The 18,939-nt window shown below is 43.9% G+C and overlaps 1 protein-coding gene across 4 annotated transcripts; it reads right to left on the bottom strand.

The window, feature by feature from the left end:
• Window positions 1-1,066: 1,066 nt before the first annotated feature.
• On the bottom strand, window positions 1,067-18,488 carry LOC114604273 (neuronal acetylcholine receptor subunit alpha-5). Of its 4 annotated transcripts, none has more exons than XM_028744250.2 (6): window positions 18,345-18,485; window positions 10,913-11,064; window positions 9,561-9,605; window positions 9,180-9,289; window positions 3,614-4,445; window positions 1,067-3,105 (listed from the first exon to the last, which is right to left on the bottom strand). In XM_028744250.2, exons 1-6 carry the CDS (start codon window positions 18,427-18,429, stop codon window positions 2,944-2,946), a joined length of 1,386 nt encoding a protein of 461 aa, XP_028600083.2. In that variant the 5' UTR covers window positions 18,430-18,485; the 3' UTR covers window positions 1,067-2,943. The 4 variants fall into 4 exon arrangements, with proteins under 4 accessions (XP_028600083.2, XP_077790681.1, XP_028600085.2 ...); XM_028744252.2 differs by having other exon boundaries at window positions 2,874-3,105; window positions 3,744-4,445; window positions 18,345-18,486; XM_077934556.1 differs by lacking the exon at window positions 1,067-3,105 and having other exon boundaries at window positions 4,300-4,440; window positions 18,345-18,488.
• Between the last annotated feature and the right edge of the window lie 451 nt (window positions 18,489-18,939).

The following is an 18,939-nucleotide window of genomic DNA, read 5'->3' as shown; positions in this document are numbered from 1 at the left end:
TATGGAAGCTGGGTGCAGCTTTGAACTTCCTGACTCAAAGAGGCTGAGCATGAAATGAAAAGGAATATGAAATGGTAAAATAGGTAAAAGATAAGGACCCCTGGACAGTTAAGTCCAGTCAAAGGTGACAATGGGGTGCAGCACTCATCTCGCTTCAGGCAGAGGGAGATGGTGTCATGTGGCCAGCATGACTAAACCACTTTTGGCGCAATGGGACACCGTGACTGAAGCCAGAGCACACAGAAACGCTGTTTATCTTCCCACCACAGCAGCACCTATTTATCTACTTGCACTGGTATGCTTTTGAACCGCTAGGTTGGCAGGAGCTGGGACAGAGCAATGGGAGCTCACCCCATCACAGGGATTCAAACCACTGACCTTCCGATTAGCAAGCCCAAGAGGCTCAGCGGTTTAGACCACAGCACCACCTGTGTCCCTCTGCAACATGAAATGAACTCCCTGCGAAGAACAAATAATATCAACTGTTTACATAAAAAGCAAACAAATTACTATGAGAGAAGCAAAGGGTGACAAAGGAATGAGAGTGTATAAAAGCATACGCTGTGTAGGGTTCTTAATAAATTAAGAATGCTTAATTAACCCTTCATTGCATAGTAAAAATGCATTATACAACAGAGATTTTAAGTCAGATATAAACATGTTTCAGATGTTACTAAAGGTAAAGGACCCCTGGCCGTTGAAGTCCAGTTGCAAACGACTCTGGGGTTGCAACGCTCATCTCGCTTTACTGGCCAAGGGAGCCAGTGTTTGTCCGCAGACAGTTTTTCCAGGTCACGTGGCCAGCATGACTAAGCAGCTTCTGGCAAAACCAGAGCAGAGCACAGAAACACCGTTTACCTTCACACCAGAGCGCTACCTATTTATCTACTTGCACTTTTACGTGCTTTCGAACTGCTAGGTTGGCAGGAGCAGGGACCGAACAACTGGAGCTCACCCGGTTGTGGGGATTCGAACTGCCAACCTTCTGATCTGCAAGCCTAAGATGCTCAGTGGTTTGCACCACAGCGTCACCCATGTCCCTCAGATGTCACTAATGAGTACCAAATGCAATATTTAGTTTATTATCATTAGTATAAGATTTCTCCCAAAATGCATTAGCGTAGCTGGCAAACTTGGAAATTCTTTTTAAAAACACTTTAAAAACTGGACTCATCCAGATACTTTAATAACCCTCCTCTGCTCAGAAGACAAAACCATCAAGGACCACTATCTTATGCCAAACACAAATATGAATTTTTAACAGACTGCAGCCCATGGTTGATATGGTTTTCCTACTTTATACTGTATCTCTAAAGTGATTTTAAACAGCATTACAGTCTTCTTTTTTTGACATAACATGCAAATGTTCAGAGACTTTTTAATTTCAGTATTTGATATTTGTTAGTATGTTAAATTTAAGACTCGTTTACACAACATGTTTTTCTCCATAAGAACAGTGGAGTGAACCCGTGCATGTAGGAAAATAACTTGTTCGCCACCATTTCACAGATAAGTCTTTAGCTAAGATTCCTGCATTGCAGGGGTTGGACTAGATGACCCATGGGGTCCCTTCCAACTTTACAACTTATGATTCTAAGTCACCTTCTGTAATAAAAAACACCTCATGATTGCAGAAATAGCTGCTGATCCATTAGCTCTTATATTCATTTTCCACATCCAAGTCTACAGCCGCCCCCCCCCCAAAGTATTAAAAATTGAGACCAAGGTAGCCCAACATTTCCCAGTCTTCTAAGGCAATCTACCGATGAAACATTAACTTGTTTATACTTGAACATTTCCGTGTGTGTTGTAGAACTGAAAATAACAGAAGCCTCGCGCTAAATCAGACTGAGACCTTGTGGCTCTCACGTGCTTCATTCTCTTTCCCACCCATCCCGTCCCAAATACTTACACAAAAGTAAATATATGCTAGCATCCCCCCCACCCAATTTCATATTCAGAATCTGTTGCAAAATAAATTCCTTTGGCTCTTCAGGGGATGAAGGTTTCCTAGGGCTACATCTTGGGACCCTGCCGTCTTGTGCTATGTGTCCAAACAAGCAGCGGACATTAGAAGAGACTCTAGAGAATATTAGCTGTGGTGGAGACCTGGCAGATAAAGGATCATAGGCCAAGGGAAGCACTGCAGAAAGGTATGTTGGAGCTGGGTGAAAGCACGAAACCACAATACAGATTGTGGCTAAGAATATGAGCTGTGAACAGGCCAGTTTCAGATCACAAACTCGCTAGATTACTTTAAGCCACCCACTCTCAGCCCCCGTTTGAGGATTATAATAGTGTCCTGTCTTACCGAAGCCTTGTACGGGATTACTAAGGCTTAAAACGTTTTGCATTATTCATATATCCTGCCTCTCTCAATGTGGCTTACAAAACACAATACAGGAGCGGAAGAGAACATGGCACCCATATGGGGTGGGATCAGGATTGTTCAGAGAGAACTTCCTCTCCTTGTCCTTGTTCCTCCCTGGTGATACACCTGGCAGCAGCAGCTCCCTCCCAACTCTTCTTAGGCAAGGGGGAAGAAGGGCTGAGCAGTTGGATCTCGTTCCGCTTGATGAAGTAGCCTTCCCATGTTGGCAGATGGCAGGTAGCAGGGCTTAAAAGTGATTATTATTAGTATTTACATTTGGAGTGTCCTTTACTTTACATTGCCCCTCACTTATTCCACAGGTGGTTTTAGGGCACATCAAGGCAGCAATGGCATACCTGTGAGCTCTGATAGGAAAGCAATGAACTAACACTTAAGGGGGGGGAATGCGTATGTCCCAAGAGGTCCATGCTTAAACATAAGCATGAACTCCAACCCACACCTTCCAAGATTTCAGTACTGTAGATTAAAATGTGCCAGATAATTTCACTACTATTTACCTCTAAGATTAATATTTCTAGAAAGACTGGTACAATTTTGTCCTCATCACACACTTATTTGTTGGTGCTTCCAATATGGACTGGGACTATTATGTTTGCCCACTTGTGGATTACAGGAATAAATAAAGCCAGCGATCCAATAATTGAAACCAGAAGGAACGTCCATAAGAACACACGATCAAGCACCTGAGCTATAAATTTCCAGTCTTCAACAACCTAGAGAGAGAAGAAAGAAAATCAGTACCTTTTCTGAAATACGCTCCAGAATATTTGTATACACACTACAACTAAAGAGTAATAATAATGGCACAAACCCTACTGTCTCTCTTATCGGGCTAGGTGCAAAATTAAATTGCCCCAAACATAACTTATTGTGGCTCCTATTGTGGGAACAATGAAATGGTTGTTCCTAAGGAGTAGCCACATATGATTTAAAATGGGGCAGGGAGCCTATTTGTTGCACCACAAAGGCATAACATTTTAAATAAGGATTTCTGCATTATCTCTGAAAGTGTCCATTTTCACCTTTGAAATTATTCTCCTGCAAAGGTTGCCTAGTTACTTCTATTAGAGATCATGCTGTCTGAAAATATGAGATATCTACAGTGCAGGATATATTTGACATGAGCAGGCAAGGATTTTTCTTATGATTAACTCCACAACTGCACGTGCTGCTGTCCCAGACTGCCAGCCTCAAGACTGCAATGTTAACTAATACACACACCTCACGCACTTCGTTCTCCTTGACAATGTGCCTTGTAATATATCGGATAGAATTTAGGGCGGCTTCCAGGGTAATCCGAGATGCCTCAGCGCCATCCGCATTGTTGGCATCCCCCTCCTGAGTGAAATACCTGTCGACGTGGCTTCTCATACAAAGCAGTTTTGGAAGTTTGTGAAGGAATATCCTGCGGACCCAAGGTGCCATTGCATCGTGCGTAGACGAGGACCGATGGTGAACGTTAATAGCAAAGACAGTTATTACAATGGATAATGTGACAAATATCATCGTGAATACCAAGTACTCGCCGATAAGAGGTATAACTTTGGAAGATGACGGTATGATCTCTTCAATGACGAGCAGAAAGACCGTTAAGGAAACCAGAACTGAAGTGCACAAAGAAATTTTCTCACCTTCATAAGACGGAAGGTAAAAGACAAGGACGGTTAAGAAGGACAACCCTATGCAGGGAATAATAAGGAACAGTGTGTAAAAGAGAGGCAAGCGTCTAATTATAAACGAGTAGGTAATAAATGGATACCAGCAACACCCATCAGTTCTGTTCCCTCTGATTCCTGTTGCCATTACTATTTCCCATTCTCCATTATCAAAGAAATCTCTCTTGTCTACTTCATCATCCACTAGAATTATGTCAACTTGTGAGCCATCATACGTCCAGGATCCAAACTTCATGGAGCAGTTCTGGCGGTCAAATGGAAAGTAAGTGACATCTATGGTACAGGAACTTTTGTAATTTGCTGGAGGAGTCCAAGCAATTGTGCCATCATGTTTCACTACTGTTTTTGTAGATGTTCCTTCAAAACGACCATCTGCACTGAAAAAATGTTCAATGAAAAGTTATTTAAAAATGTAACACGCTGAAGTTATTTTCCTCAAACATTTTACTTGGTTATTTTCAGATGTTTATGTGACGCTCTTAACAGTGGCACCCAGTACAGGATGAGGTCAAAATAAATGGTTTTTTGTATTTTGTTTGAAAACAACAAACAATGCACACTAACAATCCAGCAAGACTATCGTTACCTTGAAGCCGTCGCTCTTGTGCTGGGAAGAGAACTGACGGGAAAGGCAGGAGAAATACCCTTTGATGTGGGCAAATGGGGAATGGAGACAGGGAGTCACCCAAAACTCTACCTCAAGAACCCATACACATTCAGAGACTGCAAAGAAGGAATGGTTCTTATATTTGGTTTGAAATCAACAAGCAAGGCATTTGCTGTATTAAAAGTGGTCTGCTAAAAGGGCTTTCTGCAAGCTAGAGATTTGTTTGAAGAACGATTTCACCCATTCTTTGTTTGTAATATATTTAATTGATTTATACCAAGTTATGCTGAAGGTTATGGATGTCAAGATCCATAATAAAGGTCTTTTATTCTTTCCTGCAAATTCATGTAGGAGTTAGTTCTAGGGCTCTAAGCGGCCTGATCAGTCCTGAGACTACTTTGGAGGGCCCCATCTGCTATGGCCGCTAAGGTCGCACACAAAGCTCTGCAGTTTATATGTGGCAGCATTTCCAGCACACAGAGGAAAGCTGAGCTCCAAAACTTTCTGAAGACACCTCTTTCAAGGAGTGACTCCTTCCTCAGCTTAAACCTGTAGCAAGTGCCTGAGGGCCCCGCTCCTGCCACTCACCACCTGGCCCAGGGCGGGGCCTGACAGGCCTCATAAGGACAGTTGCTGCTACTGCTGCTGCTGCTGTCCAGGAGGACTCGGAGGGGTGCAGAGTTCTTTTTAAAATGTTTTAAATTTTTCTTTTTCCTTTTTGAATTTTTTGTATGTGGGGGTGGGGGGGTGGGTGTTTGGTTGGGCTTGGGAATTTGTTTGATTTTGATGTATTTGTAATTTTTACAGTTTTTTGTTTGTATTGTTTTATTGTGGTTTGTTTGGGGGTTTTTAAGGGGGTTTTTTTTGTTCTTAAGGGGAGGGGTCAGGGCTGCCAGGGAGTGGGTCCCACAGGGGGGCGGGATGCACTGGGACAACCGATCTCAGTGATCATGGGTAGGAGGAGTTATGCTAAGACCAGACCATGTCATTACCGAGGAGGCAGGTTTAGTTGTTGTCTGAGGACTCCGGGTCTGGGTCCTGACCAGACAGATACTGGAATCAGCAAGGGAAACCCACATGACCTGAAAGTGTTGCTGTGCAATGCCAGGTCAATGATTCATAAGTCCACTGCCATCCTTGACTTGATCATGGATGGAGGACTTGACCTGGCATGTGTGACAGAGACTTGGTTGGATGAAGCAGATGGGCCCGTCCTTGCCGCTGCTTGTCCACCAGGTTTCTCTTACGCACAGCAACCCAGGTCATGTGGGCGGGGAGGGGGGGTTGCAGTGATTTTTAGGAAGTCATTAGTTTGCACCAGGTGTCCTATTGGAAAGACCCAGTTCTCTGAGTGCATGTTCTGGAAGTTGGGCAATAGGGGCAGTACAGGATTCCTTTTGGTGTACCGACCTCCCCGCTGCACTAGGGATTCCCTGCCCGAGCTGCTTCAGGTCATGGCAGATGTTCTCCTGCAGACACCTAGCTTGGTTGTCCTAGTGGATTTTAACATCCATGCCAACACAACCTTACAAGGGGCTGCTTGGGACTTCATGGGAAACATGGCCTCCATGGGGCTGTCCCTTGGCCCAACTCATAGCCGCAGACATGCCTTAGACCTGGTGTTCACCTCTATGGATGTTGGTGATCTGACATTAAGTAAAGGTGAAACAAAAGAAGTGCCATGGTCAGATCACTTCCTGGTGCAACTGGACTTCTCCGCGACCCTTCCCCTCTGCAGGGAGGGGAGACCGATTTGGATGGTCCGCCCCTGCCACTTAATGGATCCAAATGGTTTCCAGGGAGTGGTAGGGGATGTTTTATCCCATGTTGATGGTTTCCAGAGAGTGGTAGGGGATGTTTTATCCCATATTGATGGCCTTTCAGCTGATTCTCTGGTGACCCGCTGGAATACGGAGTTAACCAGGGCTATTGACTGTCTGGCTCCGAAGTGTCCTCTCCAATTGCATGGAGCCCGGACAGCCCCATGGTTTTCCACAGATCTGAGTGCAATGAAACAATCGTTGAGATGGCTAGAGCGCCGGTGGCGGATAACTGATTCTGAAGCTGACCAGACATGGGTTAGAGCTCAATGTCGAGCCTATCAAATGGCGGTAGCGACGGCGAAGAAGACTTTCTTCACCGCCTCTATTGCATCTGCAGAAAACAGCAGCAGGAGACTTTTTCAGGTGGTTTGCAATTTAGCAGAACCACCTGCTACATCAGTGCCCCAGTACGGGCCACATGATCTCCTGCAATGATTTTGCAAAGTTTTTTGCAGATAAAGTCGCTCAGATTCAGGAAGAGGTAGACTCCACCGTGGGAGCAGGGCCGGGGCGGGAGAGTGCTAGAGTCCTGTCTAGTCAAGTTGTGTTGGATCAATTCCAATCTGTTACCTCCAAGGATGTAGACAGGCTGCTTGGACGAGTCAAACCAACCACCTGTCTCCTTGATCCTTGCCCATCCTGGCTTATAAAAGCTAGCCGAGAAGGGCTGGGTGATGGGATTCGCGGGGTGGTGAATGCTTCTCTCTGTAAGGGAGCCTTCCCAGACCCGCTGAAAGAGGCGGTTATCAAACCGCTTTTTAAAAAACCATCTTTAGATGCTGCCAATATGGCCAACTATTGCCCAAATCTTCCATTCTTGGGCAAGGTGATTGAGCGAGTGGTTGCTGAACAACTCCAGGCACGCCTGGAAGAAGCGGACCATTTGGATCCCTTCCAGTTGGGATTCAGGCCTCATCATGGGACTGAAACTGCCTTGGTCGCACTGGTCGATGATCTCCGGCGGGCTAGGGACAAAGGTGAGAGCTGTTTCCTAGTTCTGCTGGATCTCTCAGCAGCTGTTGACACCATTAACCATAACATCCTTCTGGACCGTCTAGAGGGGCTGGGAGCTGGGGGCACTGTTATACGGTGGTTCCGCTCCTTCCTCCTGGGTTGTGTTCAGAAAGTGGTGGTGGGGGATGAGTGTTCAGACCCCTGGGCTCTCACTTGTGGGGTGCCTCAGGGTTCCGTCCTCTCCCCCATGCTTTTCAACATCTACATGCAGCCGCTGGGAGAGATCATCAGGGGGTTTGGGCTGGGTATTCATCAGTATATGCGGATGATACCCAGCTCTACCTCTCTTTCAAATCGGAACCAGTGAAGGAGGTGAAGGTCCTGTGTGTGTGTCTGGAGGCGGTTGGAGGATGGGTGGCGGCTAACAGATTGAGGTTGAATCCTGACAAGACAGAAGTACTGTTTTTGGGGGAAAGGAGGCAGGCAGGTGTGGAAGACTCCCTGGTCCTGAATGGGGTAACTGTGCCCCTGAAGGTGAGCAGCCTGGGAGTCACTCTAGACTCACAGCTGTCCATGGAGGCACAGGTCAATTCTGTGTCCAGGGCGGCTGCCTACCAGCTCCATCTGGTACGCAGACTGAGACCCTACCTGCCCGCGGACTGTCTCGCCAGAGTGGTGCATGCTCTGGTTATCTCCTGCTTGGACTACTGCAATGCGCTCTACGTGGGGCTACCTTTGAAGGTGACCCGGAAAGTACAACTAATCCAGAATGCGGCAGCTAGACTGGTGACTGGGAGCAGCCGCCGAGACCATATAACACCAGTCTTGAAAGACCTACACTGGCTCCCAGTACATATCCGAGCACAATTCAAAGTGTAGGTGCTGACCTTGAAAGCCCTCGGTCCTCGGTCCAGTATACCTGAAGGAGCGTCTCCAGCTCCATCGTTCTGCCCGGACACTGAGGTCCAGCGCCGAGGGCCTTCTGGCGGTTCCCTCACTGCAAGAAGCCAAGTTACAGGGAACCAGGCAGAGGGCCTTCTTGGCAGTGGCACCCGCCCTGTGGAACGCCCTCCCACCAGTTGTCAAAGAGAAAAATAACTATCAAACTTTTAGAAGACATCTAAAGGCAGCCCTCTTTAGGGAAGCTTTTAATGTTTAATAGGTTATTGTATTTTAGTGTTTTGTTGGAAGCCACCCAGAGTGGCTGGGGGACCCAGCCAGATGGGCGGGGTATAAATAATAAATTATTATTATTATTATTATTATTATTATTATTATTATTATTATTATTACTACTACTCCTACTACTACTACTGTTCTGCTTGCATTTCACTATCTCTTATAACACTCCGCTTTTGCTCTTACAAAATGAATGGCTAAAGGGTCCCTTTTACTTTTTACTTCTTTTATCTAACAAAGACCATGAGGCTGCCATTTAGTGAGATGCGAATCACTCAGGTAGTGTTCTGTGGAATGTCTCTTTCACCACACAGCACACATAACTGAAGAAAATACATCTCTCCAGCAAACATAATATATTTCATGGTTTGAAACTGTTACTCTCATTTGAAAATTCTGCATGAATGCCATGCTATCGTGCCAAATATATCATTTCAGAAAAAAAGATGCTCTCAACTCTAGCAATTTCAAAATACAACTTATTCAAGTTATTTCTCTCTTTAATTTTTGCAACAGTAATAATTGTGTTAAAAACATTAAATACTTACTTGTCATACAAAACAATATCTGGGATCCATATAGAATCTGAAGGGACACGGATAGATGTTATTCCAGCATAATCTTTAGGGTCCCACTTCAGTTTTACATCAATCCATTCCTACAAAGAGAGTAAAGATAGTATTAATTGATAATCTAATTTATTTACTTTACAGTGCAATTATATACAGGTCTATTCAGAAATAAGCACCACTGAATTCAACGGGATTTATTTGCAGAATAGTGTGCATAGGATTTCATCACCGCTGTAGCAACCTGGTTATTTGAGTTTACACTGAATAATACACCTCAGTTGCAACCAAACGGTATAAATCAACATCCCTCCCAACATCATGGTTACAGTCCAAACTTTTTCCTAATATACTGCTCACCTGCTTCAACCAAACATTTGTTGTCATCAGTTGATTTTTCTCATCCTATTGAGAGAAAAAAGCATTTTATATGAATGACAGTACACTTCTCTCACTTCCAGACAGCGGTCAATTAACATATGGCATATCTTCTACAGCTCTCACCAGGGCAGGCTCCAGGCTGACACCTGAATTTCCCAAAATGCCCCAGACCACCGCTATGTTTTGGTTGCTCTGGGGCACTGGAGGAACTTTAATCTATTTATTATTGGCTGGAAAGTTTTTCTTTCCTTTTCAAAAACTTTTTTTAATTTTTCAACACAAGAGTGTGGAAAGTCATCAGATAAATAGTTACATAATAATTACAATTCTACATAGGTTTATTAAACTAACATATTATTTAGGACAGGATTTTTTTTTTAGGTGCAGGTCAGAAGTCGTGCAGGTCAAACATAAGATAAAAGTCCCAATTGTTCCACTGGTTCTTACCCTTGCATCACATGAATCTCGTGGGCTATCTTTTCAGCAGCTGTGAGGTTCAGTAAGTTTTTATACCACAACTCGAGAGACATATCATTTAAGTTATTCCGTTTTTGTGCAAAAGAAAGTCTGGCAGCTACAAGAAATCAAGTTAGCAGTTCCTTTGAAGATAATTGTTTGAGAGAATCATCTCATACAGTGCTATTTTTCTTTTTAAAAAAGAGGTGCCGGAACTCTCCCACTTCTGTCTACACACAGAGGCCTCAGATACATGACAGAATAAGCAAGCTCCTCTTAAACCAGGGCTGGATTGTGACCATGCCTCTCACTTGCTGCACAGGCTCCTGCACAGCTTCTCCTCTCCTGCGCAGCTCAAAGAAGCCATACTATTGCTTGACAGGTCTTCCAAACCCAGGCTCACCAAGCGGTAAGTCAGAAATAACCTGAGAATGAATGCTGGTTTATTTGTAGCTTACAGCTCATTGTTTATTTGAAACAAATAAACCATTGACTGGATTTAGACCACACAACAAGGCATAGTATGGCTTGTATGAGCTACAAGAGGACACAATAAGCAAAAGGCATATTCATGATTAAACTATGCTTTAAAGCAAACTCTGGCTTTTTATAACATGCAAACCAGGCCTGTGTGAACAGATAGCATATGAATGCATGGTTCCTTCCTCCTATCCTCTCAACAGCAAGTGACCAATAACACACGTACAACTTTTGCAACCCCAACACCCTGTGTGGAGTTATGGCATCCTCTTTCTGAAGAGAAGAGGCTCTGTGAAAAAGCCAGGGATGCTGTTCAGACGATGCGCTTCTGACAAGCAACTACTTTACGCTGCTATGCCTATTTAAAGAGCAAACAGCAGAAGTTTCCAACGTACCACATCCACTAACTGGGAAATTGCAAGGCCAAACTTCACTTTGATTGTGTCGTTCAGACGCTCTACTGGGCGAACCCATCTTTCATAATCTTCAAATAAGTATTTAAACAGACGGTCTTCACTTTTAGCAATAAAGGAAGGCTCAGACATACCTGTACAGATGGAAAAGAGGTAACACAAACATTACAATTCCCCTACTTTGTATACAGATGGCAACCATTTTGCACGTGCTGGATTGGCACGTGACCACGGATGTGCGCGCCGTTTTTGGCCCTGGAAAGGGGTGGAACGGGGTAGGCTTACACCCGCTCCACTGACACACACGATGACATGGAACACAACCCATGTAAACGGGGAATTGCCTGTATAGGAGGAAAGAAGAAGCAACAATTTATGCTTTTTCAAATTTGACTTATGACTTAATACAAGTAAGGTAAAAATGGGCATGATAGTCATGTCGGTTTGCATTTCTTGGTGCAGAAAGTATTGATCTAATGTGTAGAGATCTTTCCTATTCAAATTCATTCAAAAGGTTTCTGGAAGCTTCTCTGTGTGAAAGTAGCTTCATGATGTTTGGGTTATACCTTCAGAGAAGTTAAGTACAGCTGACTTAAACTGGTTCTCTTATCTCTTTCTGTTAAGGTCATGCTGATATAGGCCAGAAGGAGCATGGGTCTTTCTTACTTTCTATCTCTCTTCCTTCTGGTGTGGTGCTCTGTACATAGCATGCTTAGCGTTATGGTTTAGTCTTGTTAGTTTTTGTAAGTGCTGCAACTGGATTGTTCATGGACTGCGCCAATCCTGAATGTATTGGATTTGTGACCATTATGCTCACCTGCCTTCAGTAGCAGTAAAGATCTGCTGGGTGAAATACAATTGCCTCTGGTCTATTTTTTGGGAACTCTGCATCGTGTTTAAGTGTTTCCTTCTCCAGAGAAGGCGCAACAATTCAGTGGATGAGAAGGGCAGGTACAGGCAATCTCCCATTTACGTGGGAGTTCCGTAAGAAGGGTATTTACAGCTTGGGAAGTGTATTGCATTTGTGGCCACAAATTATGACCCCACATACCCTGTTAACCATCCTGTGGGCTGTTTCATTCTCCTCCATGTAAATCACACTGCAAGGAAAAGTAACACTTTGCTAACTATAGTTTGGAGGTGTGGGTTGACACCTCCCAGTTTGCATGGACATTCGCTCTCTCTTTCGGTTTTGGATGTAGCTATGGTCAGCCTTATGGAGGCAGTAGTGTTTTTGCTAACCACAGTTAGCACCAAAGAAAAATTTGCAACCATAGTTAGAAGTGGACTTGATACAGCTGACTTCGATTAATGCTAACATTGGTTCAAGTGTAATGCAGACCAGTTACCCCTGTAAATAACAGCTGTTCTGTCATGAAAATACTTTACTCTCACTTCAACCACTTGAATTTCACACATTATCAATTTTTGTCTATGATACTCCATAGTCTGTACTACACACCATTTATTGAAATACACCTGAAAAAACTGAGAGAAAACAGAGAAATCCACGCTATTGTTTGTATAGTTGTACCTTGGATCCCAAACGCCTTGGTACTCGGACGTATTATCTCCCAAAAGCTGCAAACCCAGAAGTGAGTGTTCTGGTTTGAGAACGTTCTTTGGAACCCGAACATCTGACGTGGCTTCCGCTCGGCTACAGGAGCTTTGGTTTCTGAACGTTTTCGAAGTCGAATGGACTTCCGGAACGGATTCCGTTCAACTTTCAAGGTAACACTGTATATAAATCTGATAGTTTCCATGAAATATTAGCTTCTTCACCACTGCCACCACCCCGGCTGAAAAATCACGTTACGCAACCTGGAGCAATTTGAGAAAGCCAACAGCAGTAGTAGATGCAGAAAATGTGAGTGCTGACACCACAATATTCTGCTAAATTTGGCTCAAATCCTAAATTTACCACAGTGTTCAAAAAGCTATAAAACTTTGATGCTGAAAACAGAATTTATAGGTAAACATCAGCAGAGGCTACCTCAGATGCCAAGGAGATAAAGAATTACACAACTTTTAGAAGACATCTGAATGCAGCCCTAGATTGGGAATTTTTTTATGCTGATGTTTTATTGTGTTTCTATATGCATTAGAGGCCTTCCAGAGTAGCTGGGGTGGCCCAACCAGATGGGCAGGGTATAAATGATAAAATAACAACAACAACATCTTGCAAGCTTAGCAATGAACCAGTGGGAAATATAAATTGTACCTGGTTGTTACAAGGAATGCAACTGGGTTGTATATTTATGCCTTTTTTAAATTAAATTTTTTTATTAATTTCTCTCTCTCTCTCTCTCTCTCACACACACCCACACACACACACACACACACAAAATCTTAACATGTTTTAACATAAAATGTAAATTGTTTCTCTGGTGACTTCCCCTCCTCCCTTTCCATGGTTTCCATATTTACCCTGACACACTGCATCTTTCATCCATAGTCCTCCTATATTATTCAATACGCTTTCCTTCCCCTCTGTGCAGTGGCAATCTCAGATTAAGAGCTTAACAGAGCAGAGAAATGTTCCCTTCTGAATTATTTGGAAAGCAGTTGGCATTTTGTAGACATTAATGTAAGGACAATTATTCAAGTTGTGGCCTTGCAAGCTGTCTGGCAATAGCAATAATGCTGCGGTCGGCTGTCATACAGGCAAGCGTTAGAAAGGTCCCCTTGTGAAAGAGGTGCTGAAATCATGCCTAAGTTTTAGTAAACACACTGCAGATCCAGTGCATGCTGACTCAGATGTATTCATAGGGAATTCATAGGGAATTCAGTGCATGGGATTAAACCCCAAAATGACATACATACATACATACATACATACATACATACATATGAACATTTTTATACCAAGCTGTTGAGTTTTAATCAGAGCGCCCAGAAGGCAATTGTTATGGGGGCAAAGAGGTCAAAGGAGACAATATGAAAAAAGAAAGAAGGATGCAAAGGAAGATGGCTGTAAGGTATTCCTATTATAGCCACACATAGTTTGTTTATTTTGTGAAGTTTATGAATGCAAATTGGCATTTTATGTAAATGTATATGCAAATTAGGGACAACCTTGAGGCTCCTAGAGAGTTGCAAAATCAAGTCTCCAATGCAGCAAGGCCTGCGTGCAGGTACATAATCTGTTATAGCTGCACTGTACTGTAAACAACTATTTTCCAGGCCAGCTACACAGAATTGTATTGCCACACAGCTCCACTGGCTTTCACAGTGATCATTGCCAACATATCCATATTAGCATTCTCATTTGGGGAGTTACATAAGCACTCCTCTTGCTCTAATTTCTCTGTAGCCTACTGGAAAATTTGCATTATTAGAAGTAGAGCGTAAGACAATCAAAGGAAAACCACAGGAGAAAAGCTTTCATATTTGAAACTAGCAGCTGCATCTCCTTTCTCAAAAACGTTTAATACTCTTGCTTGAGGATAAACATCTGCAGAGAACCATAATCACTTATGGTTTAATCAAAGACTTTGTAAACTGCATTTCAGAGCCAGTTATATATGAGGCAGTTCTGCAGTCTTGCAACAAGGATTATGTGCACATTCCTTTTTAATCTTAACTGGCACACACACCAATCCGATGCCAGTTTAAAGCAATTCCTTACAAATGGAATTTCCGGCAGAGTTCTCTGTGATGTTCTAGTACAGTGGTACCTTGGTTCTCAAACGCCTTGGTACTCAAACAACTTGGAACACAAACAGTGAAAACCCAGAAGTTAGTGTTTTGCACTTTTTTTGGAAGCCGAAGGTGCTCCGTTTTGAGTCTTATGCTTCCGATTTGAGTGCCACACTGAGGTCTGTTTTTGCTATTTTGTGCTTTTGCGGCTTTTTTGTTTTGTTTTTGTGACTGTGTAGAACCCAGTTCAGCTACTGATTGATTGTGTGACTACAGTACATTGTTTATTGCTTTCATTTTATGGATCAATGGTCTCGTAAAAGACCATGTTAAATTCATGCTAAATTGCTGTTTTAGGGGTTGTTTTTAAAAGTCTGGAACAGATTATTCCATTTTGCATTACTTTCTATGGGAAAGCACGCCTTGGTTTTGGAACGGACTTCCGGAATGGATTAAGTTTGAGAACCAATGTACAACTGTATGTTCTACTGAGTTCATCTGGGCTTATGCTGAGATTGCAACCTCATTTTAACAGCCTTCCTGTCCCCAAATGTGATAAATCACTTTTATCGAGTGGGAAACACCATGCAAACTAGTTCGTTATCCAATGCACTGTGGGACTGAGTTTGACAATACCTATGGCTAAGGTTGTACTCATGGTTAACAGGGATTGGGGCCTAAATCCAGTATTCAGGCCATAGGAGCTCAGCACCTCTCAGCTCAGCGAGAAGCAGAAAACTCCCACCTGTTGCCTCATAGCTACAGAATTAGGTTGAAATCCTATACACAGGTATTCCTGAGAAAGTCCCATCTGCTGGTCTTAACACCCAAGAGGGTCAAGTCTGTATGGAAAGGCGTGTTTTTTCAAATATTAAGTCATTTAGGGTGGCTTCATTTCTAGGTTCTCTTCAAGAGCAGCCCATATACAGCACACTAGTAAATTTCAGATTGGATTACTGCAGAGTATGAAATATAGTGGCCAGGTCATCTCTATCAAAAAAAGGGGGGGGCATTACTGACAAACCAGACAAAGCTTGAAATGGGCCTGCCCAGCCTCTGACAATGATGAATCCAGAAGCAACCCCAGTCCACGGAGCTGCTCCTTCCAGGGGAGCAAAACCATCCAGAACAGGCAGTCTCCCCACTTCCTAGACTCAAGAGCCTGGAAGGCAGAGCACCCCGTCTTTTCAGGATTCAGCTTCCGTTACTGGTGCACATCCAGCCCATCTCCGTCTCCAAGCACCAGTCTAGTTCACCTGTCTCTCCCGATTCATAGACAAAGACAAAGGCAAACAACCAGATTTATACTATTGTTGTAACTGATGTCATGAAACAGAAGTTTGACTAGAAGCATCACTGCATTTCTTCCATTGCAATATTCAGTCTCCCATCTTTGCATTTTTTAAAATTAAAAATTTTTAAATTAAAATGTTAAAATGCTCAACTTGATGTTCTCAATATTTTTCTTCTTCACATCACATCAAGCATTAAAACTGAACAAAAGTTTTGAGACAGTATTTTCGTACCACCTCACACAGAAAGGAAGCTTAAATACTGCATTTCCGCAATTTAGCTACTTCATTTGCATGCATACTTTATTTTTATTTTTCTTTATTAAATGCCTTTCCCATCTACTTGGCAAGAATACCTGGCAGTTCAAATACATTCAATAAAACAAAATTTTTACCATGCTGGAATCTACAGGATTCTATAGCCAGTCTTTCCACTGTAATCCTGTAATTCCACTGTAATGCTTTCAGTTTTTGCGTACATTTTTGTTTTGCTTTATTGTGCATTTCTAAACTAACTTCTGTTCTACTTATTTCTGGAAGGTTAGTTATTTAGAGATCCATTCTGTGAACCTCCTGAAGAAGATTCCCATGCTCCACATAAATGTATAGGAAGCAGCATCAGAACAGTGGCAGCAAAATGTGCATAAGGAAGCAAGAAAGTCTGTCAACTCTACCATTATGATTGTGCAAGATGGGCAAAAAGCAATAAGCTTATAAGAACACATTTGCTTGATTGTGCTTAAGAAGGTAAAGGAAGGGACATAAATATGTACGAGAGCAGAGAATGTTCAATATATAAACATATATTTATAAAATAGGTAAGAGGGATTATGTATGAATAAAAACCAGAATGAAGTGTAGTCACAGCATCATCAGTGTCTTCTGCAGAACAGAATTGCAAATCTGCTTCCACATTGTCTCCCTAGGATTACAATGCCAATGTTCAAAGCCCTCAATTGTCCTTCAAATAAGCCTTAAATCATCAGAAATCTCTCCAAAGCAAGGAAACATTCAGCATATAACATGTCACAAGCCTGTATCCACTTAAATGCCTGCAGGATTCTCATCCCCAACGAAAACAACCACCTTCAACTATTAGTTTTAAATTCCAGTATCCAACATCATCCCTTTGTAAAGACAAAAAACAGACTTCTGCATCTTTTCTGGACAGCCCACTGTAAAAGTTAGCCTAGAAAAGTCAGATTGACAAGTCTTTGCAGGGCAATTGCCCTGCCCAAAATGGGGGTGGGGGCAGTTATGGATAGGGAAAAGTCAAATGTTGTTGTTGTTTAGTCGTTTAGTTGTGTCCGACTCTTCGTGACCCCCTGGACCAGAGCACGCCAGGCCCTCCTGTCTTCCACTGCCTCCCGCAGTTTGGTCAAACTCATGCTGGTAGCTTTGAGAACACTATCCAACCATCTCGTCCTCCGTCGTCCCCTTCTCCTTGTGCCCTCCTTCTTTCCCAACCTCAGGGTCTTCTCCAGGGAGTCTTCTCTTCTCATGCGGTGGCCAAAGTCATGGAGCCTCAGCTTCAGGATCTGTCCTTCCAGTGAGCACTCAGGGCTGATTTCCTTCAGAATGGAGAGGTTTGATCTTCTTGCAGTCCATGGGACTCTCAAGAGTCTCCTCCAGCACCATAATTCAAAAGCATCCATTCTTCGGCGATCAGCCTTCTTTATGATCCAGCTCTCACTTCCATACATCACTACTGGGAAAACCACGGCTTTAACTATACGGACCTTTGTCAAATACTCCCCTGCTAAAATCCTACTTTATCATAAGTCTGAGCAAAATGACCCATGAGGATTGCTTGAATTCCTCACAAGTTAGCAACCAATTTACGGCAGTTATGTGCATATTGACCCAGAAGCCTTTTAAAAATATAATTGGACCAACAAAGATCTCTGCATTTTTGTCATAATTCCAAGGGATATGAATGCTGCCAATCCATTGCTGACTCTAGCCACTTACTTGGGAGCAAGGAGCAATTGATCTCAACGCGGTTTTCTTCTGAGTAGACATAAAGAGAAATACCCTTACCTGGGTTTCAATCCTTTGGAAAGCCAGGATGGCTTCCTTCCCAGTGGACAAATATAGGATGAGGCTATTCAGCCCCGATTACGGTGCCCACTTGTTCCAGTACTATCCCACAAAACAGAAACATGCATTTACATAAAAGTTACTTTATCCGTTTTTAGCATTACCACGGGCTCTGAACTCACCCCCCCCCCCGGGAGGGCACCACTGGGCACCACTATATCCCGGGGGGGGGGGGGGGAGAGCGGTCTGCACCCAAAAGAGCCCAGGGTCCGGCGGCACCTGGGAGGCGGAAGGGATTTCACTGGACCTAAGATTCCCCGGTCCCGCCCGCTCGGTGGATGGATCGCTCTGCGAGGAAGATCATCGCCCACCCGAGGGCCGGCGGACCGAGCGAAGCCCGCGCCGGCCCCAGTCCTCACGCGCCCCGCTGGGGTCCCGCTTACCCGGGGAAGGCGCTCCGCCCGCGCCGCCCGGCCCCGCCAGCAGCAGCAGCAGCAGCAGGAGGCTTCTCCGCACGGAGCCCGCCATGCCTCGGCCAGGACGGAGCAGCGGCGCCTCCGGAGCCTCTGGCGGCCAAAGAGGAGGAGGAGGAGGAGGAGGAGGAGGCGCCGCCCCGAGTGGCCGAGGCGCGCTGCGCAAAGATCTGCGGGCGAAAAGACCTCCTGCAAGAATCGCCAGTGTGCCCCCCAAACAAGCACAGTTAGCACACGCACCCCCCCCCCAAATAATTACTTGCGCGTTTCTTTCTTTCCTTCTTAGGTATTTTTATTGGGTTTGACACCCCGAAAGTTCTTGAGCTTTTTTAAGGAACACCCCTCCCCCCCAAAAAACCCGATTCTTAAATTGACTTCTCCAAAGCGCTCCCCAGAAATCCCGGTAATGACCTGGAAAATCCGGGCATATAGCAGCCCTGAATATACATGAACGAAGAGAAGGCAAGGGAGCCCCAAGGGTCATCTAGTCCCACCCGCTATAATGGAGGGGATACCAATAAAACAGTGATACAGTGACTACTGCAATCTACACAAGATAATATCA

This window comes from Podarcis muralis, chromosome 9, assembly GCF_964188315.1.
Source record: "Podarcis muralis chromosome 9, rPodMur119.hap1.1, whole genome shotgun sequence".
NCBI lineage: Eukaryota > Metazoa > Chordata > Lepidosauria > Squamata > Lacertidae > Podarcis > Podarcis muralis.
The sequence above is the reverse complement of the archived record's forward strand: the minus strand, read 5'-3'. Positions and strand labels throughout refer to the sequence as shown.